The 23355-nt window shown below is 32.1% G+C and overlaps 1 protein-coding gene across 1 annotated transcript; it reads right to left on the bottom strand.

Moving 5' to 3' along the window:
• Nucleotides 1–6781: 6781 nt before the first annotated feature.
• Nucleotides 6782–14836, bottom strand: LOC107922192 (ABC transporter G family member 7). The gene is made up of 12 exons (XM_041087315.1): nucleotides 14302–14836; nucleotides 13920–14110; nucleotides 12596–12746; nucleotides 12158–12290; nucleotides 11138–11339; nucleotides 10127–10403; nucleotides 9556–9687; nucleotides 8630–8850; nucleotides 8095–8307; nucleotides 7899–7983; nucleotides 7154–7433; nucleotides 6782–7078 (listed from the first exon to the last, which is right to left on the bottom strand). The coding sequence occupies exons 1-12, from the start codon at nucleotides 14566–14568 to the stop codon at nucleotides 7068–7070; spliced, it is 2163 nt and encodes a 720-aa protein (XP_040943249.1). The 5' UTR covers nucleotides 14569–14836; the 3' UTR covers nucleotides 6782–7067.
• Nucleotides 14837–23355: the final 8519 nt, after the last annotated feature.

Raw genomic sequence — 23355 nt, 5'->3', positions numbered from 1 at the left:
CAGGGTCCCCCAACCCAAAATTTTTTTTTCAAATATTGGTGTAAAGTATACAAATATGATACGGTTGGAAAAAAAATGATGGTGTCGACCATTTAAGTACCCTAGCCCCAAAAAATATTATTTTAACACCTGACAAATTTATAAGGTGATGATTGGGACAAAAATTGAGGTAGTGCCGATTTTTTAAGTCCCCCCACCTAAATTTACTGTTCATTTCAAGTTTTTTAAGTGATTGTTTTTGAACTTGAGTCATTTGTATAATTATTTATTTTTTGGGTCATTTTGGTCAAATAGTCCATTTTTAGGTTGAAATCGATTCCATAGGCTCATTTTTCCTGCCAAAATTGAAATATGTTCTATCTTGGCTAATGTTGTTTTAGTTGAAAATTTATATTTTTATTTATTTTATTTGGGAAAAAAAGTCAATAAATTGTATCATATTCAAGCAACTTTTTTGGTAGATACAATGATGAAAAAGAAAAAGGGTAAAATCGATTTTACTAAGCATGGTAGTTTTAGGGGGGTCGGGGCCCCTGCTAACCCCCTAGCTACGCCCCTGTTTGCACTTAAGCATTTTCAAATAAATAGAATATAAATAATATTACAAAAAATGGATATTATTAGTATTAGTAAGTTTGAAGTGTCTCAAAAAATTATAGAGTGTTAAAATATTGATTTTTAGAAAATGAAATTTCAAGTCATAATCAAATAACAATAACAATGTCACTGGAAATAGATGAAAGATCATTTTAATCAATGATAAAGTATGATATTCTTTTACCACACATTTGTTTAATTTTCGTTATTCACTAGATTTATTTTAAACCCCACCCTTATTCACTTTCCCTTCAGGGCCGAAGGCAGAAAATTTTTTTAGGAGAGGGCGAAATTAAATTTTAATTTTTACGATAGTAAAAATATAATTTTATCATTTGAATAGTTTATATCTTTATAATTTTTAAAGGATTAAATAAAAAATTTATCATTTTTGGGGGAAAAAGTGCAGTTTTACCTTTACTAATTTAAAATTTAAAAAAATTTAAAAGACGTAAATGAAAATTTTTCTATTTTAGGGAGACAGGGCCTTTGCCAACCCTTGGCTACACCTCTATTTCCCTTATTATTATTTTTTAATGTGAAACTTTCACTTTTTTATGATACGTCCTAATTAATTTTAATTTTACTTTGTACATTTTTTTTAATTTACAACAATAAATTATTATTTATTATTATATTTTATAATTTTTTAGGTATTTTGCAACTCTAAAGTAATTAATTATATAAGAAGTCCAATGTTAATCAAAGATCAAGATAAAAGATGTTGACGAGGAAGATAGATTGAAGTAGAAGATTAAAATAAAAAATTTAAATATACCTGTAATATTATTAGTATTTTATTTTAATTTCTTAGGTGGTTAGATTTTTTTATTTGTTTAAATATACTTTTATTTTAATTAGGAAGTTGAAGTTTTTAAAATTGTATTTAATTTATTTCATATTTTATTATAATACAACTAGATGATTTAATAATTTCAATAGTTTTTTTCCATGTGAAAATAAACTATTATAAAATTAGAAAATATATTGTGATAATCTCATCCCAATTAGATAAGTTGCTTTTGAGCAAGATTCATATAATTTAATTTGATTATATTTGATACAATTTGAATTACTCGTGGATTTTCATGCCCCTGCTGCTCAAAAATGGGGTATGCATTTGAAATGAAAGCCCCGATTATTATATAGATCATGAGCGATAAGGAAATGGATCGAGTAATCTCCTCCTTTAATTAGTAACACTATTATTTGGTTTTAAATTAGAAAATAAAATGTTAAAATAATTTTTAATAGGTTAAAATATGCTATAAGTCTCTATACTCTTTGAAACTATGAAATTTAGTCCTTGTACTTTATTTCAAGGAATTTAGCCCTTCTAATTTCAAAGTTCAAAATTCAAGTCTAATTGTTAACTCTGTTAAATTAGGTTCATTACAACATCATTTTTTAAATACATTGCTATCATGTGGCATTTTTTTTATTTCAAAATGTCAAACTAACAAATTTTACAAAAAAAAATTAACAATGTTAACAATTGGACCTAAATTTTGAACTTTGAAAAGTAGAGGGACTAAATTCATAAAAATAGAAGTAAAGGGACTAAAATTTAAATTTATTGATTGTACAAGGACTTGTGGCACATTTTAACCTTTTTAATATTAAAACTAAAAGAACTAGTTTAAAATTTAACATTAAATATAAAAATTAATAGTTATAGATTAAAATCTATTATTAGTGTACACCTTCAAATTAAACCAAAATTTTATCTCAATTCTTAAAATGCTTTTTTATTTTTGGGTAAACTACATCCATGGTCACTTTTGTTTACCTTAGGTTACGTTTTAGTCACTTATGTTTGAAATGTTACATTTCAGTCATTTACGTTATCATGTTGTAACATTTTAGTCACTGAGCCATTAATCGTCGTTAATGGTGTAACGGTAAGCTGACGTGGCACATTAAATCATCATTTCAAACAAAATTTTAGGTTAAATTATATAATTGATCCCCATATTTTTTTCGTTTTAAGTAATTTAATTTTTTTTCTTTTATGTTCTTTAAACTTTCCTCTTTTTTTTCCATTCTCTTTTGTTTCTCCCTCTGTTTTCATACCTTTCCCATTTCTTTTAACATATTAGGAAGTCGAATTGGCAATGAAAAAAGAAGTAGGAAGTCAACTGTCATCATTTACCTATAACCAAAACCCATAAACCCATACCATGTTTCTTTCTTCACTACCAATTTGACTTCCTAGTATGTTAAAAGAAATAAAGAAGGTAGAAGAACAGAGGGAGAAGCAGAAGAGAATGGAAAAAAAAGAAAAAAAAAGAAAGTTAAAAGAACATAAAAGAATTAAATTGCTCAAAACGAAAAATTATGGGGACCAATTGTATAATTTAACCTAAAGTTTTTGTTTGAAATGATGATTTAACGTGCCAAGTCAGCTTACCATTACACCATTAACGTCAATTAACGGCTCAGTGACTAAAATGTTACAACACGATAACGTAAGTGACTAAAACGTAACATTTCAAACATAAGTGACTGAAATGTAACCTAAGGTAAACAAAAGTGACCATGGGTGTAATTTACCCTTTATTTTTTGTATTTTAATATTTAAGATATCTACATAATTTTCAAAATAGAATTGTTGTTCTACATTTATTCAAACTCATAATAAAATTTTAAATGATCCGTCTTCAGTTACACTTTTATTATAATTTAATAAATAAGAAATATCATATTATTTTAAATTATTTTTTATTTAATACGAGATTATTTCTATTACCAAACCACAAAAACACAAAAAGGGCATATATATATATAGGTGTTATTGCAAGACAGTTACATAAGAAGCATTTCTTCTGTAATTAAAAATAAAATTATTATTTGATACATAGATAATATCATTAATTTTTTTACATCGATTTACGTATATATTTTTTAAATATTGTAAAATTACATTTTTTTTATTCTTTTTATAATGATTAGGAAATAAAAATATAAACACGTATGGAAATCTAGTAGTCTAAAAGGTATTATTGATTTGTAATTTATTATTTAATTTATGATATTCATTAAAAAAAAACTTCTCCACCATCCTCTAGCTTTAGTTATTATAGTTTTTGGATTTTTGAAATTTAGCTGTTTTAATTTTGATTGAGAGAATTTAATCTTTCTTATTTTAAAATGAAAGTTCAATTAATAACATTTTTAGTTAACTTTTGTTAAAGGAAATATTAAATAATGTAAATTAGCATTAGCATACAAGTTGAGAGAAAAGATTGTATGAAACAGGGACATCATCTATTTCTAATAGTTTAGTGTTAAATCTGTAATTTCATCCTGAATTTTAAAATTTTTATTTAGATTTAATTTTTTTAATATAAAAATACTGATGTGGCATTAAACTATTAAAAAATGGATACAAATAATGTGACATCTCTAATTCATACCATCCTTGATTTGATTTGAGTTAGAAAACATCAGTTGGGTTAGGTGGAAGCCTAAAATGAGTCAAATAACATTCCTTTAAACAATAACGAGAGTAAAATAGATCCACTGAATGAGAGACAGTCAAGTGGTTGTATTCAAAAGTGGGAGGCCAAATTTCCCATCAAGCCTCAAGGAACTAGAGTCCTTGAATCAATAAATTTAATCACCTTTTCAGTATATATTTATAATATTTCCATAGGAAAAATATCATAAGAAATTTAAAACTTATAAGTGAAGAATTGATAAAAGTATCATTGTACATTAAATCAAAAAGCAAATTAATTTTTTTGTTAAAAATTTATTCATTTCTACTGTTAAAAACTGATTTATGTATGTCACCACAAGATATAAGTGACATGCAATGTGTAATTATCTAATTATTCCGTTAGCTATACTAGATTTTAACTATAGAAATAGATGAAATTTTTATAGAAATGTTCAATTTGCTCTTTAATTTATTCATTTTTTAGTAAAAATAAAATGTAATCTAACTTTTACTGCAAGGGCTTCCATAATATTTTTACCATGATAATAAAGTTATATTTTGTGATGCTAAAGGATGTGTTTTTCTTAGTATTATTTTTATTTTTTTATTGAGGTTGGTTGTGGTGTATTGAAACTTTGGGTAATTTATAAGTGTCCTTACTGCAATATATGTTGTTTTTTTAAGAGTTTTAAGATTACAGGGTGTGTTTTTATTTAGGTGTCAACTTGTATTTTTTTTCCTTTTGAGGTAAATTGTTAGACACTTTATAGATAAGTTTTTATTTTGATCATTTAATTAAAATAGTTACAATTTCACTATTAAAGTTTCTAATTTTTTTTTGCCATTGATTATTAAGCGACATTCTTTTAGTTGGTATAATAAAAATTTTGATCATCAATTTTTATATTTTCTACCAATATGACCTTAATTATATATAAAATGATAAAATTGAAATTCTTTTTAAAAATTTAAAAATTTAAAAATTTAAAAATTTAAAAATTCTAAAAATTAAAATTAAAGTAAATAAAAAAAATTAAAAATAGATAAAGGGAGAGAAAATGAGGGAAAAAATTTTAACCCCTCCAAAATTGTCTCTTTGTATTATCTATATAGAAATATACAATACATATTCTTTAAAAGAACATATAAAAAATTAAAAACATTTAGCAAAATTACTAGTTCTCTTATTTTTTACTTCTTTTGTTTCTTGACATAGTTCTTTCGTTATAAAAAAAAATCAGAATATAGTTATTTTTACAATTTAGACTTGGAAAATAATTTAAATGAATTGAAAATTTGATTCGAGTCTTAAATTTTTTTGTGAATATTTTTTTATTTTTTGGCTAATGAAATGGCATCAAAGTCAATTTGACAAATCTCTATAATATCAATTCTAGATGTTCTTTAGCAGTATGAAACTTGACTTGAAGATATTACTAATTTGGTTTTGAGAAACACTAAGCAAGCATGTAATGGTATAACTTCTTCTTTTTTCGATTTTTAAAAAAATTATTATTGGATTCTATTGAATGATAATTTTCTTTATTTCCCATACTTATTAGTTCTTCATCACATTTTCGATATTTTATTTTTTTAGAATTTTTATATATAATTTTCTAGTTTTTAAATAGTTTCAATTTTTTTATATTTTTTTATATAAAATTAAGGTGATATTGACAAAAAAAACATATAAAAATTGAGAACTAAAATTATTATTTTAATAATTCTTTGTATTTTTTTTATCTACATTTTTAATCTCAATCAAACTTATACTTAGAGAAAAGGAAGAATATTTGATGCATAGTCGATGCATGAGTCTCATGCACCATTGGTGAATAATAATATGATACCTTATCATTAGATAAAACAAAAAATAGTCGACATATAAATAAATATTAATAATTTTAGTAAAACCTTAAATCCAAGACCCAATCCCCTAAATCCTTAAACCCAAAATCATATATCCAAGAGTTATTAATATTAATATTTATCTATAATAGTTATGATTGATGTGTAAATAAAATTATTAGTATTTATTTACAGGTCTTCCATAATTATTATTCACTTGTGGTGCATGAGACTTATGCACTCACTCCAATAAAAAGAAATTACATAATAGTAGGACTTAAAAAATTCAAATTAGCAATTATGCAGTCCAATTGCAATACAATTTCAACACTAGATTCACACATTTGCAAAATTAACTATTATGCAGATAGCCCCTACAATTCAAAAACATTAAGAAAGAGTACGGTCGAACCCCAAACTTGTTTGCAACATCAACCTAAAGCCCACAAAAAGCACTCATTTATTCCCCTTTCACTTCATAATGTATAACCAAGACTAGAGTAAAAATCAAGCTACTAATCCACATCAAACGTTCTCTCTCTTTCTCTGGTTTTCTTCAACAGTTCCATGATTACCAATTGGTGGATCAAACCAAGTAAAAAAACATCATGAGCGTTTGACCATGACAACCCACAAAAGCATACCGACAACACATTGGGTTTTTCCATTTCTTCTTCTCGGTTTGGGCATCACAATGAGAAAGATGACAAAAAAAGGATTTTGTTTTCAGGGTTACCAAATTACAGCACAATTGAGTTTATAAAGGGGTTTTAATTTCTAATTTCCCATAATTTTATTAACCTTATTTGCTATAATCCAGTGAAACATTGCTAACATATATTACATATAGCTATTACGTTCAATAAGAGACCAAGAAATCAAACCAAATCGACATCCTAAAAGGTAGAGATTCGAACATGATATATTACCTAAAAGTTTCATGATTCCAGGATAGTTTCAACATAGCATCATGCATTACGAAAACTACATTTTCCTGGTTTTAGCTACTCTTTAGACAATAGATGACAAAAGATATCTGTTAAGTGTAGCACAGATATGGTTCATATGGACGTCATAAAGATCCATTACAGACGAGCTATTTTACATGGGAAAGTATACCATTGATGTAAATGTAGCTCGAAAATGCATGAGACCCTCCTTTATTGCAAAGATATCTCCTTTACTTAGCACCTGTATGACATAAATCAATAAATAGTAGCACCTCTTAGTTCTTGTAACATCATTAATGCCTAAATTTTTACAAACCTTCTAGGATGAATGGTTCAGTTTGGTCTACTGGAGTTGATTCAACTTGCTGATTTTGTTCAACTTGTTTGAGTGGGGGAGGTTGGTCGGTTTCTAATAAAGGTTCAAGCTTTAGCTTTGGTTCAATCTGCTCAGATGCAGGCGCCTTTAGCAGCAGGTATTTGGGTTTGTTTTTTTCGAGGAGAAGGTAAGTGGTACTATACCAAAACAACAAAATTCTACTTTGCGCTATAACTGTATCTCTGATACATGTTCCTCCCAAGGAGTACCGATAGAGTGCCTGGACAAAGCAAGAAAAAGAGAATTAGGATAGACTAAGAGGAAAGCTTCACGAGAGCGCTTTTCAAGAAAACAAGAATTTTATCGTAGACTACATTTAACTAAAGGGAAATCATGAGACTGCTTAACCCCAGTAATGCCATCTAAATTAGCCATGCTATCCAGACAAGTTTGTCCTAGTACGAAATGTTAAGCACATTGTGTGCATATGTAGGTATATATACGCACATTAAATTTGAGGAAATCATGTAGTTTTCTCGTTTACTTAGCAAATTAATCTGACAAATCTTCAATAATAATAGTTGCTGTAGTTTCTAGTTAAAGAATCTGACTACTCATCATAGTAACTTTGGTTTGAGAAACGGAACTAGGCTATAATTTTAAGTTAATAACTTTCTTGTTTATAATTCTGTCTTGTCAAAGCTGGACACTCTTTCAGATAGAGGGAATTATATTCTCTCCATACCTGTTCTCCTGTCTGAATGTCAAAGGAATTCTGACAATCAAATTTAAGACCAGTAAATTCATTGATGCAAAGCCCTTGAAAAGCCCTGAAAGCATGTAAACAAAGATGCGACTTATCATCATTAAAGCACAAACAAGAAAGGTGCTGATTTATCATCAAATAATGCCTTATCAGAGTTTAGTATTTGTTTATTTACCATCTTATTAGAGAAGCACGGGGAATCCAACGGAAGATGATTGGTGTATTATCTGCAGTTACATAATACCCTCCAAACACGATGAAGACTGTCATAAGAGAGGGTCCCAAGGCCATTGCTGCCTCAGTGGTTGGGACCATGGACCCTACTGTCAGACCCATTGCAGATGCAGCAAAAGACTCCACAGTCACAATTCCACAGAACTTTCCAAATCTAGAAAATCAAACTCCAAGGTCAACTCACCAAATCACCATGATATTGACCAAATTATTAACTAACAATTGATATTAGTGCCTCAATTGGTATTGTCAGAGATTTCAACCTCGACAATCATAAGCCAAATTATGTGTTTTTTATGCATCATTGAGGAAAATGCTATAATTGTTTCTTCGTGTTTTTCTTCATCTTCTTCAGAAAAGGTAGGCATGTGGTAAGCAATTACTTCAACAAAACATGACATTTGTAGATAGAGCAACATACCTATTTCTAGTGTAAACAATATAAAGAGCCTCATTATGGAAGGCAATGAAAAGACCTGGAAAAGGTTGGATGAAGGCGAGCCATGGGATAGAGCACAGCACCAAACATTAGAGGAAATGCTGCTCCCACAGGTATCTCAGCTATCAATTTGGAAAGAAGATAGGGTCCCAATGCATAAGATCCCTTAGCACGTTCCCTGTCTACAATTGCACGTTCCTTGGGAAATACACCCACAGTCTTTGTGAGAGCTGCCATTGCTGTGTTTATTGCAGTAACCTGACACAGGACATATGATGCGAATAGTGTCAAGGAACTTTAATACGATCAAGACTTACATCTCTTAATCACATATATATCATTAATTGCTCGACACCAGTCACCCTTCAAGAATGGTAGATGATTAAATATGCTGCCTTTCAAATATGAGAACATCATATACTTTGTAGAACAACAGAGAATAAAGTTTTAGGAAGGGGTATGGTTCATTAGTTTCAGGAGTTAGAATGTGGTCTCAAGAGTGCCTTTGAGCTATGGCACCATAGGAAGAGGATGGAGGTCTTCAGCCAATGCCAGCAAAAGCTAGAAATTAGCCAGTTTTTTCATTACCTGAACTACCAACTGGAATTGAGGAACAAACTGCTAAAATAAAAATAATATAATAATCATAATAACCTAAAAACCCTTTTTATCGAGGGTATAGAATTCAAATGGCTTCATTTCCATTTATCAGGTGCATCAGTTTCTGGCATGGTCAGAAAGAAAAATTGTCCTCAATACCTTCCACACTTATCTAATTCCCCTCCACTAACCTCCCCCATCAAAAACACTTGAACCATTCATTTTGGTCCACTTTCTTACGAAAAACACAAATCAGAGCCTAGAGTAGGATCAAAGGGACTTCATGTACTGCAAAAATTGCATGGTCGCGATTTTATAGCAGAAAAGAGAGCAAGAATTTTAAGGAAACCAAAGGGTTCATACCTGAAGCAAACCCATTCTGTCTAGTATGGACGTTTGAGATCTTCCCATTCTCCAGAAAACAGATCCAAATATTATAGCTGATGCAATTGACATTCTAGTTCTAACTTTATTTGTTGGTCCATCACGAGAAGCCTGGCCAACCATTTTGTCAAAGAATAAAAAGGAACAGAAGTTATGATCATTTTGAATACATGCACACACACAGCCACACAAAGTAAAAGAAAAATGAAATTAGCAAGACTTGTATGAAAAAACCTCACAAAAGGAGACTAACATGTTATACAATGATTTTATTGATTTTAGGACTTTTATTTTTTTCATTGTTGTTCTGGCTTCAGGGAATGAATAAAACACTGGATGTTAGAAATTGATTACATCATTAGAATGCTTGGCCAGACTGGGTAAAATGAAGCAGCTAAATATCAGACAAATGAATTACGACAATTTCTTAATCAAACCAATGAATTTAAGGGAATGATTGTTCCTATATTCTATCATGTCCTTAAACCTTAAAGATATCAAATAAAAACTAAATAGACATAAAATTATACTAAATAGTAGAAAAACCAACTTGCATGCATGCACGTTTTAGAAGCAACCAGAATTGTTTCCACCATCCCCCTTTCCTCTTAGCAGCGATTTTCTTGCCAAACTTCATGCCCTGCTTAGGACCAGTCTTTCCAGTAAGAGGAGTGGCATAAAGAACTGCTGACGACTGTGTTGAGAATGCTTCAACGAGAGCATCAATTCTTTTCTTAGAAGAGTAGACACTGTGAGAAGAACTGTAGTCAATGGATATAAGATCAGCCAAAAATTCAGCAGGATTTACATGATCTGGACACTGGTACCTGTTGATTAATCAATATTCAAGAATAAGTCTCATCATTTCAGATTCTGGTACTTTGTTGTAAGATAATTTCCATCTAGATGCAGAGTTCAAATAATAGCTTGTTTATTAAAGCAAACAAAAGCAGAGGGGAAAAAAACCAGCTCATGATTCTCAAAGCCGTTTAATTATGATATCAATGAAACAACATATATATATATATGGAGAGAGAGAGAGAGAGAGAGAGAGAGAGAGAGAAAGAGAATATTTAGATCATCCACTTCCATAAACAAAATGAAAAATATAACTAGTCCACAAGATCATGTGCAAAGGGATGCGTCAGTATCACATATTAACGGTATATTGGTAAATGATGAGGCCATGGAAATATCTATTTTTTCTCTTTTTCTCTTTTTCCTTAAGCTGACTGATGTGGACACATGCAGCTACATTTCAAGCATAATAGGAGTGCTAGAGTTACATTAGAAATCTCATCCAGCATACAAGTAATATTGATGCTAATCGGGATTCCTAGCAGGTAAACTTGATGGATAAGTTTAGTCCTAAATCCAACAATGCACCTTTTCAGAGGTTAAATATTTTTAAACAGAAGATATTTACATGTCTCTTCCTCACAAGTCGCAGTCAATAAAAATCAGACAATCAGAATTAAATTTATTGAGACTGAATAAAGAATCATAGCATGCAGGCAGACATTGCATTCCATAATTAACAGGAGCAAAGTTTGATAACAACCCAAATCTGGAGAAGTATTCCAGCGGCTGATCACGTGCCGGGCCAGCATAAACAAGTGTGCCCTCTGTTAGCAACACAATGTCATCAAATTTACCATATACTGAACCTCTAGGCTGATGTATTGAGCAAATTACAGTATGACCATCTTGTGCAAGCAGGCGGAGAGTTTCCATTACTTTCTCAGCTTGGAAAGCATCAAGTCCTGAATACACAAGAAGAAATTGGAAAACCAAAATCAACTCTGGTAAAAATATTAATGACCATACACTAATTCAGGTTTAGGGTCTAACTGGAAAACCAAAATCAACTCTGGTAAAAATATTAATGACCATACACTAATTCAGGTTTAGGGTCTAACTGATTGATTTGGACATGATACGGTATGTAAAATCGAATTTTGTCTTGTTCATGCTCTATAAATGGCACAAATTCTATGAAGAACTTCCAAAATGTAGCACTCTTAACTACATTTTGTACTTTGCACCCCACACATGCTATATCATTGCTTCTTAGGAGTCTAAGATTAGTTCTTTAGGATACAAATTGTGAATAACTGAGGACACAATTGGGCAATCATGGATATTACATGATAGATGGGTTTTAGTTAAGTGTTCCAAGATTACCTAGAAAAACTGAGATCAACCTCACAGGAAAACCCTGATTATTCTACAATAAAGGTTGCAACTAATTGATTTGGACATGGCATGGTATGTGAAATTGTCACTTCTGGATGTTTTATGAAGAACTTCAGGAAATTATCACTCTCGGCTACATTTTTTTTCTTTGCACCCCACATGCTCTATCAATACTTCTTAGGTGTCTGACATTCATTACCAGATGATAGCAATTCGGAATTACTGAGGAGGCAATTAATCAAGCATAGATATTATCATGATGGATGGTTTTTGTTAAGCATTCAGAAACCAGTTAGAAATAATGTGATCAAATGTAACATAGGAAAAAGATTGAGTAACAAGAGCTATCTTACAAGAAGATTACATTATGCTTAATCATGCATACCAGTTGTGGGTTCATCAGCAAATATGACAGATGGACTTGCAATCAGTTCACAACCTAATGATAAGCGTTTCTTTTCACCACCACTGATCCCACGAACTTTGGCATCACCAATAATTGAATCGGCACAGCTGACCTTTTGGAGAATGAATAACAAGATCACCCAGAAAGAAAAACTGTATCAGGATAAAAATGTTAATGATAATTGACTATAAATTGAGCAAACCTCTTTCTTACCACATTGTATTAACCCAAAAGCAAAGATCATACAATTAGTAATATAGGGTGGTAGCATAGCTGATAGGTTCCAGTGAAGCAGCTAATTTCTCTCTCTCTCAATTATTATGTAAAGCAAATGGCAGCTAAGACAATGAAAGTAATATGTCTGCAAGCCTCACAATTTCATATATCTCCAGCATACAGAAATCAAGTTATTCTTACCAAGCCTAGCTTAAATAAGAGATTGTTCACATATTCATCTCTCTCTTCTATGGAAGATATCTCTGGAAGCTGAAGTTCTGCAGCAAGAGATAATGTTTCTCGAACTGTCAACTGGGAGAAGAAAAGATCCTCCTGTCGGACATAAGCAAATCTACAAGAACCAACAGTCAGTCTTAGAAATGCCATCAAAAAGTTAGTGTGTGGGGGATAAAAATGAACTCATGAGAAATTAACACAGGTTTCAAGGCGTGTATCAATGTCACTTTCTTTAAGATTCTATTCGCCCCATCTATATTATGATGTGCAAAAGAGTTACGGCAAATGAATCTCAAAGATATCCCATGACTATTTACGTTTTGCACTTGACAGAAACAATCCATTGAGCACTGAGCGGAGCACAGTAAGGATATCAATTTCTATAAAGAATTTAACAATATAAAAGATGGTGGAAGAATAGAAAGAAACTTTACTTCCATGTCTTTTTGGTGTACATGCAAATGAAATTTCACTCCTATTTATGAGAGTTCTTATGTCTCTTTTATCCAATGGATAATCACATCTTTTAACAATAAACATAATTATCAATAGAGTCTACTTGAATAATAATGACTCTTTATTAATAATTAAGAAACATAACTCTTAGTAACAAGAGACATAACTCATCACTATAAATAGTGACAACTTTTAGCTAATAACCAATTGGCATAACTTTTGGGTCGCTTCTAGATTTTGATAATCTTGAAAATTGATTGCATAAATGAAGATGTCTTACGATGAAATTTTCACTTAGTGAAAACATGTTCAAGTTAATCGAAATTGCATGGTAAATTATGCTTTGAACCAGCTATTCCATTTGACTAACCGAACACATCGCACACAACAATTCCAACACCAATCAATGCACAGTATTACGGTCATGTATATGTAACCTCTTTTCATGAGTGTTGTCAGAGCCAAACTCTTAAGCTCTTAGAAGCGACCACACTCCTACTCACATAGGTAGTTCCCATCATGAATGTTCCCGTAATTATAACACTCTAACATATTTATGTCATGGGTCTATTAAGATTATAATACTCACATCCTTTTGTTATCATTATGGGATACCTAACACTTTTTACCTTGTGATTATATATTATATATTATTTTATAGTGCTAGTAGTCACATATTCAACTCAATTATTATAGGTTTATACCTCATCCCTAGATTTTCAAATTTTTAACATAGCAAATCTACAAGAACCAACAAACAGTCTTATAAATGCCATCAAAACCCATATATAAACTACACTTCTAATGATTTCAAAGTTAATAATGTCATTACTTGTAAGCTTTAGTTGAACTGGGCTTTCCATTGAACTCCAAAAGACCTGACAACGCCAACCGCGGTGATGCCAAAATCTGACTCGCCAGAACGTTTAACAGAGTGGTTTTTCCTGATCCTGATGGCCCCATTACGGCGAGTAATCTTCCAGGTTTTGCCTCTCCACTCACATCTTTAAGCAGAAAGCGAACCTATCGTAAAATAAATAACTATCATATTTAAAAGACAAACAAGTCCTACCATTTCCAGTTTCAATTCGAAGCTCAAATATGTTTTCAATTTTCCTTTTGCATCTTCTTAGAAGCCAGGCAAAAATGCATAACAATAAATGAATTAAAGGGAAAAAAAAAACAGAGGAAAACTGTTACTACTATTTACTTACTGATTTTGAGTGTTTATCGGAGAGGGAACATGTGATGTTCCTCCACGTTATGGTGACCGGAAGAACTTTGCCAGCTGATGGCGGAGCATCATCTCCGTTGACGGAGTCGTTTTCTTCACAGGTTTCATCTTCCGGCAAGCTAGCTGGGCCAGGCCCGGAGAACAAGCGAATCAAGAGTGCGGCGGCCATGGCGGCCAAAATCTGGCCCATTCCGTTGCCACCAATACCAGAGACCACATGGCCCACCTTTTTGGCGCCAAACGCCATATTTATGTAAATAATTTTGAAATTATTTTATTATATTTCTTTTCTTCTTCGTTTGTGTCGCTCTGCTGAAGCAAAGGAAAGCAAGCAGGAGCTTCAATAAGCTATGGGCTACGGGAAACGATATTCTCTAAAGGAGGTATTCACGGAAGTTCAATGTCGTTTTATCTGTTATATCATGTCGTTTTACGTTTATCCTTTTTTTTTTGCATTTGAGTTTGTCATCTGTCACTGCAAGGTGCAGTAATTAGCTGTTGAACGAAATCTTTTCGCACGACAACACGTGTCCCTTTTATGATAAGGCAATCTTGGAAAACCCAAAACAGAAATTTTGTCCCTAATTCCTTATTTTTCATCTACTGCTCACTCTTAACCGATTAAAAAATTACAAAAATATTTATTTATAATTAAATTAAGTTATATTATTTAAGGGTATTTTAATTTTTTTCATTACAAAAATCAAAAATCAATTAAAAATATATAAGGTGAGATTTGAATCAAAACTAATAAGATTAATAAAATTTTAATTCTCATTTTAATGAACTTTATACATTTTTATTTTAATATTTACAAGTTATTATCTCAATTAATTATATATATTAATAATGTTATTAATTAATTTGGTGTCATAAATTAATTCGGCATTAACTCACGGCTTTTTTACTTGAATAATATAAAAATAAAAATAATATACTAAAATGGTATGTCAAAGGGATTATGTACCGAAATAGTACCTTTAGAGGTAAGCAAAATTCGATTCGACTCGAAAAAATTGAAAAAAATTCAAATTTCGAGTTAAACGAATCGAGTTATTCAAGTTAATCGAGTTATTCGAATCAACTCGAATTTTTTTTTCAAATTTCGAGTTTGAATCGAGTTGGGTTTTTGAATTTGAATAACTCGAATAATTCGAATATCAAACTATAATATTTTACATTTTTACCCCAAACTCCCAAACCTTTTTACTTTTCCCTCAAAACTTTTACTCCTTCCCACTTTCCCCCCAAAACTTTTACTTCTATCCCCTCCCAACCCCTCAATCTACCCAAAATTTATTTCCCACCAAAATTTTACTCTCCTAACTACTTTTTCTCAAAATTTTACTCCCAAAAACCCTCAAAACCTTTTATTTTTCCCCAAAATTTTTACTCTCACTTTTTCCTTAAAACTTTTATTCCCTTCCCATCCCACCACTCATCTACCCCAAACCCTCCCCCTCCAATTTTTTTTAATATTTTCCCTCCAAAATTTTACTCTCCCTATTTATTTTCCCTCAAACTTTTATTCTCCAAAACTTTTTATTTTCCCCCTAAACTTTTACTTCTCACCCTTTACTCTTAAATAAAAATTAAAATTATCCAAAAAAATCACTAAACATAAATAGTAATAATTTTATTTATATCTACCATTTATATTATTAAATTAAATTTCACATTTTATATTATTTATATTATTGAATTGTTTAGTCATATTGAATATTTATATTAAAATTGAATTATTAATTATGCCATAAAATATTCGTGTTAAAATTTTATATTGGTATCAATTTCACATTTTATTTTTAAAATAACTTTTATTAAAAAATATATTTTTACATTTAATATATTTTTTAATTCAAAATATATAGTGACAAGAATATGAAGATAATTGAAACAACTAAGCAAGTAAAGAAGCTAACCAGTATATAAAAAATTAATAAATAAATTATGAGGCGATGAAAGTTAATAAAAAATTTGATTAAGGTGGACAAATTTTATTACGATGGGTGACAGTGGTTATAAGGACCCAAAATTATTTTTTAAAATTTAACTCGAGTAAATATATTTGATTCGATTCGATTCGAATTCCATCTCACTCGACTCGATTTGATAAAACTTCAAATAAAGTTATGATGATAAAATGAGATTTGAAAACTCGATTAACTCGAAAATTTTCGATTCGATTCGATTCGATTTGATCGAATGCTCACCCCTAAGTACATTCATGCCCACCCTAAAATTCTAACAGCCTTGATTAAAAAATATATATATCATTTTAATAGTGGTGCCTACCTGATAGGCGGCACCACATTTATACCGGGCTGGTATGAACCCGTATATATATATACGGATATAGTGCAAGGGTGTGGTAGGCAGCACTAGTGGCCCTTATCTGATAGGCGGCATTGGTGACCCCTATCTGATAGGCGGCACCAGTGTATTAAATTTACACTCCTATTTAATCGTCTAGTTCAAGAAGAAAGGTCGGTTAAAAAAAATAGCAGAAGATAAGGAAGAAGAGAGGAAGAATAAAGAAAGAATGAATGAAGAAGAAAAAAGAAAGAAAATGTATTTTTATTTTTAAAGAGAATGGATTATGATGAGAATAAATTATTTTGTTAGTATTATATAGTTTGTTTATTGTTAGTTTTATGTTTTGTTTTAAAGTTATTTTGTTTATTGATTTGTTAGGTTATGAATGTTATGTTAAAGTTTTAAAGTTTTTTTGTTAGTAAGTTTTGTGTTTAGGTTAATTATTTGTTTAGGGTTTATTGTGATTTGTTAGGTTATGAATGTTATGTTTTAATATTTTTTAATATATTTGAAAGTTGTTTTGCTAGTAAGTATTATAAAGTAATTGTTAGTTAGTGATAACACCAGAAAAAAATAGATAAATACTGAAAATCGAAATAAAAATATTTTCTATCATAGATATTGGTAGAAATGGTAATAAAACTGATATTACCTGATGAGATAATAACTTTAGCACAAATGGAGAAAGTTGATAAGATGATGAGAGAATTGCAAGATTACAGAATGAAACAAGAAGAAGACATCGTTCAACACCTTATTACCGTAAATCAAAAGATGCAAGAAGTGTTATGGAAGGGTCATAAACTAATTAGAAAGAATAAAGTACAACACTTGACCCTTAGAGGGACCTTAATAGAACGGGAGTATCAAATCATTTTAGACCAATTTTGGAAGACATTGGTACCACGAACCTATTGGAATCTAGTTATATATTTCGTGAAGTTTATAATCTCTTATGGAGTAAGGAAAATAGCAAGATAAAGTATAGGTTCGCGAAAGTTGACTGATAAGCAAAATGTGTTTGACATACAATGGATGGATAAATTAGTTGTTAGGAGATTACCAAAAGAATTTCTAAATTCAATACTTGTTATGAAGATTGAAGAAGAAGAAGAAGATCTTGAGGAATTTCTAAATTGGATTGTAGAAAATGAATTTAAAGAGAATTCAAATTTTAATATAGAGAATTTCCCAGGAGATGATACAAAATCAGAGATGGAAGAAAAAGTAGAAATGAATTTAAGTGGTTAAATGTAAAGATAAATGTTATTCATGTGCAAAATGAGAACTGAAAAAGTCTGAGCTTATGAATGAAAAATTTTGCATATTGATATATTTTTGGTCTCTTTTTATTCATTAAATTTTTTATATAAGTAATTTTTTTTGTTGTTCGAAATTGTTTTGAAAATTTTTATTTCTTTTTTAACAGATTGAGTATTGAAGATGGATAATCAGTTTTTCGTATGTGTTTATTTCGATGGAGTAATCTTGACAACAACCGTTGGATGTATATTTGAATGTCACCAACAAATAGCAATGAGATTTAATAGAAATGTTTCGTTTGATGATATGAAAGAAATAATTAGTGCAAAAATTGTTAGACGTTATGGGAGAAGGATCTCGAAACTTTTCTACAAATTTCCAATTTCGACAGGTCTCATCAAATTCGCCAAAATGGAACTTGTAGACGGTGAAGACGTGGAGACAATGGTTGCTTTTTATTGTGGAAATCGGAGTGACCAAAATGCACCGTGTATGGTGGCTCCGATATCGTACGTTGATAATCAATCGATTGTATGTGGGATCGACATCGATCTTAATGTTACACTCGATATTGATGTGGTTGGTGATGATGGATACGATAGTAGTGATCCTTGTGATCACAAGGTCGATAGTGATAGTGATCCTGATGTGGACGAGGTCCCGGATGACTTTGACGACGAAGGCGTGAATGACGATGGAAACATTAACGCATCTTCAGTCCAGAACCAGATTCGACGTATTGTGATACACAATAATCTTAGGGCACACATGTCACTCATAAACCTCGACATGGCGCATACAGCCGAGTTTTCGGAGTACCCTGAAATACTACCTGCCCACTTGCTAGCCGTAGATTCCAGTCTTGAGGAGTTGTTCTTGGGCCAGAGATTTGAAAGTAAGGAATAGTGCATATTTTTCATTAAGCGGTATACCATGAATATATTAGTGGACTACAAAGTCACTATGTTTAAACTGACATTATATATTGAGGAGTGTTGGAAGTCAACATAAGGCTGCAATTAACAGGTACGAGCCGCATTTATTTAGAAGTCGCAAATATGAAAGATACAAAAATTTGTTGGGCCTCACACATGCACGTCAACACGTATGACAGAAGATCATCGAAAACTTGATTCTAAAACTATCTGTACGTGCATCATGCCAATGGTAAATGACATGCCGACCATTAAATTTTTGGTACTGATTGCCGAAATTCAAGTATGATTCTAGTATCTAGTATCATACCGAAAGACGTTTTTAGCTAAACATATGGCAACTGAGCAATTGTACGGGGATTTCGATGCATCGTACAATGAGCTACAGGGATGGATAACTGCTCTGCAGGAGTATGTGCTGAGGACTTTCATTGAGTTACAGACACAAATTTATTACGGCTCGAATGACTAACTACAACTGGGAAAAATAATTTTCCAATGAATGTTCTGGACGGTTGATCCATGTGTAGACGCATTTCCCTACTACAAGCCATTTGTGCAAGTAGATGAGACCTGGCTATACGAAAAATATACACAAATCATACTTCTTTCGGTTGCTCAAGATGGGAACAAGAACATGCTCCTAATAGCGTTTGCCATCGTAGATAAAAAGAACATGGAATCATGGAATTCTTCTTTACGAACCTCCAGAGGTATGTTATTAGCAACGATAATAATTGCATCATCTCCGATAGAGGGAAATAATTAATTGTTGCCATTAGGTGTTCCGATGTGCCATAAAGATCCATTTACTACATCTGGCACATCGTAGCTAACTTTCATTGAGATTATAAGAATGCAGACTGGCGGAGACAAGTTGTGAGAATGAGTAAATGATAACCTTATCTTTTCAATATATGTTTTAATGTTTTAAGGCGAGACTGTAACTTATCTTTTCTTAATACATACACAGCGCACGAGCTAGAACCACACATTTTTCGACAAAGAATGACTCGACTTGAGAGTGACATGGAAGGTCAAACGAACACATCTTTTTTACAGTGGTTGGGTACCATGGAGCCGTGGCAATGGGATCAAAGTTTTGACGAGGGCTTTCGCTATGGTCATATGACCACTAACTTGGCGGAGGGGATTAACTCCGTGTTGATGAAAACATGACATCTTTTGATTTCATCTATCTTCTCAGCTACGTTCTATAGGTTGGCTACCTTGATGCCAAGAATGGGGCAGCAACAAATCAACCGAATGGAGATGGGATACGTATTTGTCGAAGATGTCAGGGATGCAATGGTTGCAAACCGTCGGATGGCGAGGTCGATGAATGTAGAAGTATATTCACGACATCTTGAAACGTTTCGAGTTACAGAGACCATCGATCATCAACCTGATATACCACCTAGGTCCTATGGAGTTAATCTCCTAAACAGACGGTGCGATTGCAGAAGGTTCCAAACACTTCATTATCTATGTGCACATGTCGTGGCAGCTTGTGCTAAAGTTTCGCTCAATGTTGAACAATTTATAAATAATGTGTACACCCTCGAGCGTGCGTTGCGTGTTTGGGAGAACGAGTTCCCTGTCTTGCCTGACCTGTCTACGTAGGAGGTGCCTCCAACGACTTTCGAGCTTGTCCCAGAAAAAGCGTTGTATAGAAATCCGAAAGGTTGTCTGCAATCATCTAGAATCTATAATGAAATGGACATTAGGGAGAAATCTGATGATAAGCTTTGTGGATTATGCAGATTAGCTGGTCATAATCGGAGTAAATGCCCGCAACAAAACTTCCATATTGGATAATCGTCACGATTGGGTAGGAATTGAGCTAATGTACCTAATTTATATTACAAAGTTTGTTATTCATTTTAATGTTGTAATGCATCTAATTTATATTACAAAGTTTGTTCCTCATTTTAATGTTGTAATATATCTAATTTATATTACAAAGTTTGTTTCTCGTTTTAATGTTGTAATGTATTTAATTTATATTACAAAGTTTGTTCCTCGTTTTAATGTTGTAATGTATCTAATTTATATTACAAATTTTGTTCATCATTTTAATATTATAATGTATCTAATTTATATTGCAAATTGTGTTCATCATTTTAATATTGTAATGTATCTAATTTATATTACAAAGTTTATTCATATTACAAAGTTTGTTCCAAGTTATAATGTTGCAATTAATCTATTCAAATAAATATAAAAATTGTCTTTTATTCATTTATAATTTTGTAGAATTAAAAAACTATAAACTTTGTAATATTTAAATTACAAAAAACCCCTAAAATTGATGGTTTGATGGTGTGGTCCTAGGGGTATATTTTTGTGAGGGTCGACGTTCACGTTGCGGGTGATCTCGGCGATCAACATTCTCTTCACCTGCAGGTAGAGGTATGCGAAACATAAAAGAAAAATCATATGCCCCGAAAGTCATCGATGAACTTGAGCCGGGAGAAGTGGAGTACTGCGGTGGATACGATCCGGGAGGAGGAGTATTGCAGTGGATACGAGCAAAGAGGAGTGGAATAATGCGGTGTATACGAGCCGAGAGGAGTGCTATACTGCGGTGGTAGTAGACTGAAGATATCAAACTCGAAATGATATTCATGTCCTGACGAGCCCGGGAAATAATCATTGACCCACAATTCCGGATGATAAAAACTATCCCTATAATGGGTATGCGACCGCTCGGGCTCTAGCTCAAGTTTAGGCTCGGGCTCGGGCTCGGGCTCTAGCTTTGGCTTTGGCTCATATGCCCCAAGTCGATGCATATGCGGGGGGAGTACAGTCGATTGCCTACCAAGTAAATATGGTTTTCCCGTACTGGAGTATCACTATATGTACTCTAACGATGGTTGCAAATCAAAAGCAATATCCATCTGAGGTCTTCGGGCCATCCGATTGTCCCACACTGCAATATATTTTTGGTTCACAACCCCCCAATTATTTCCATGTTTTCCTCTCTTGTTTATCCCGTGGAACTTCCCCAACTACATTGGCAGAGCCAGAATATACTATATGCAACCAAATTGCTAGAGTACTCGATCCTCGTTATACCACTCGACTGTTTGGAAATTGATAATGCATGCGTTAATGCACCACAGCTGTGAATGAATATGGGCAGACGAGGGAATAACAGCCGCAATTTCTGGTCTCCGATACGGCATCTATATGAACTGCACAATTAATAACATGGTTAAATTTTAACACGATTCGAGTAAGATATACAAAGTAATTACATGTCATGAATATTGGATTAGCTTACCCCTTCCTCAGCATGTTGTTCAATCATCAAACGGTATATCGGAACAGTGTATGACCTCCTGATACCCGGATTGGTACTCTATCTACGAAAAAAAATTACATGTTAGAATGGTATCGTTAGAATAGTATTATTAGAAAAAAAAATATGTCAATTAATTGCTATAACAAGTAAAATTTTGTCACTTATTCACCAGTGGAAAACGTATGCTTGGTGACTAACCAATGCCAAGAATCGCATCCGGTAAATAGCGCAAGACTGCAGCAATATGAGGCATCTGCCTATGTCTATGGCAGAAGGCTTTGTCATCCAACAAAGGTCACGATACAACATAGCCAGAACTGTGGAACCCCAACTATAAGAGCTAACATTCTGCAAATCAGTTAATAGGGGTAAATACATCAAATGATCCCTGTTATTGTTTGCATTTGGCATCAGTTCACCCCCTATAATATGTATAATGTACGTTCGAGCTGTGCACATCACCTCCTGGTCAGTGGCATTAATTGATAAATGCTCAAAATTGGCTTTCAACCATAGAAATCTCAAACTCGTAAATTTTGACTTAGCATCACTGGGCGAGACTCCTAGTAGGTTATAACAAAGGGCGTCCGACTCAAATATTGTAATTACGCCCATTATCGCATTCTCGTCGCTTGGGAGCCCAAGTTGCAGTGCAACATCCTTTAAAGTGACAATGCACTCCCCACACGGCAACAATACACCAAAACATGCTTTTAGCAGCGTTTTTTGGCCTTTAACGGCGCTTAGTATTTGCGGTGCTTACAGTAGCGCCGCAAAAAATGCCGCTATTGACAACGCCGCTAACTTTTGCGACATTTTTAGACATAAACGCCGCTATAGAACAAGACCTTTCGCGGCGCTTTCTCAAAAACGCCGCTAAAGAACAAGACCTTTAGCGACGCTTCTTCCACAAACGCCGCTAAAGATAATGACCTTTAGCGGCATTTTTCCCATAAACGCCTCTATAGAATATGACCTTTAACGATGCTTTTTCCATAAACGACGCTAAAGAACAAGACCTTTAGCGTCGCTTTTTCTACAAAAAGCCGCTAAAAACATGACCTTTAAAAATATTTAATTAAATAATATTTATTTCTATGATAAATATTATATTATGTTTTGTTTTTGAAACTTAAAATTTAAACTATATACATTTTAAGGATAAAAAATATTAATTAAATTAAATTTTCTATTAAAATTTTAACTTTAAAAC

This window comes from Gossypium hirsutum, chromosome D01, assembly GCF_007990345.1.
Source record: "Gossypium hirsutum isolate 1008001.06 chromosome D01, Gossypium_hirsutum_v2.1, whole genome shotgun sequence".
Classification (NCBI taxonomy): domain Eukaryota; kingdom Viridiplantae; phylum Streptophyta; class Magnoliopsida; order Malvales; family Malvaceae; genus Gossypium; species Gossypium hirsutum.
Note: the sequence above shows the minus strand (reverse complement) of the source record. Positions and strands in the feature narration are given on the sequence as shown.

What these genes read in the sequence shown, in the direction of transcription:
- LOC107922192 (XM_041087315.1), bottom strand. Translation starts at nt 14,568, where the DNA reads ATGGCGTTTGGCGCCAAAAAGGTGGGCCATGTGGTCTCTGGTATTGGT. An exon ending in AGTTCAACTAAAGCTTACAA is followed by an intron (nt 12,747 to 13,919) that starts GTAATGACATTA and finishes TGGTTCTTGTAG; the next exon opens with ATTTGCTTATGTCCGACAGG. An exon ending in TCTTATTTAAGCTAGGCTTG is followed by an intron (nt 12,291 to 12,595) that starts GTAAGAATAACT and finishes ATTCTCCAAAAG; the next exon opens with GTCAGCTGTGCCGATTCAAT.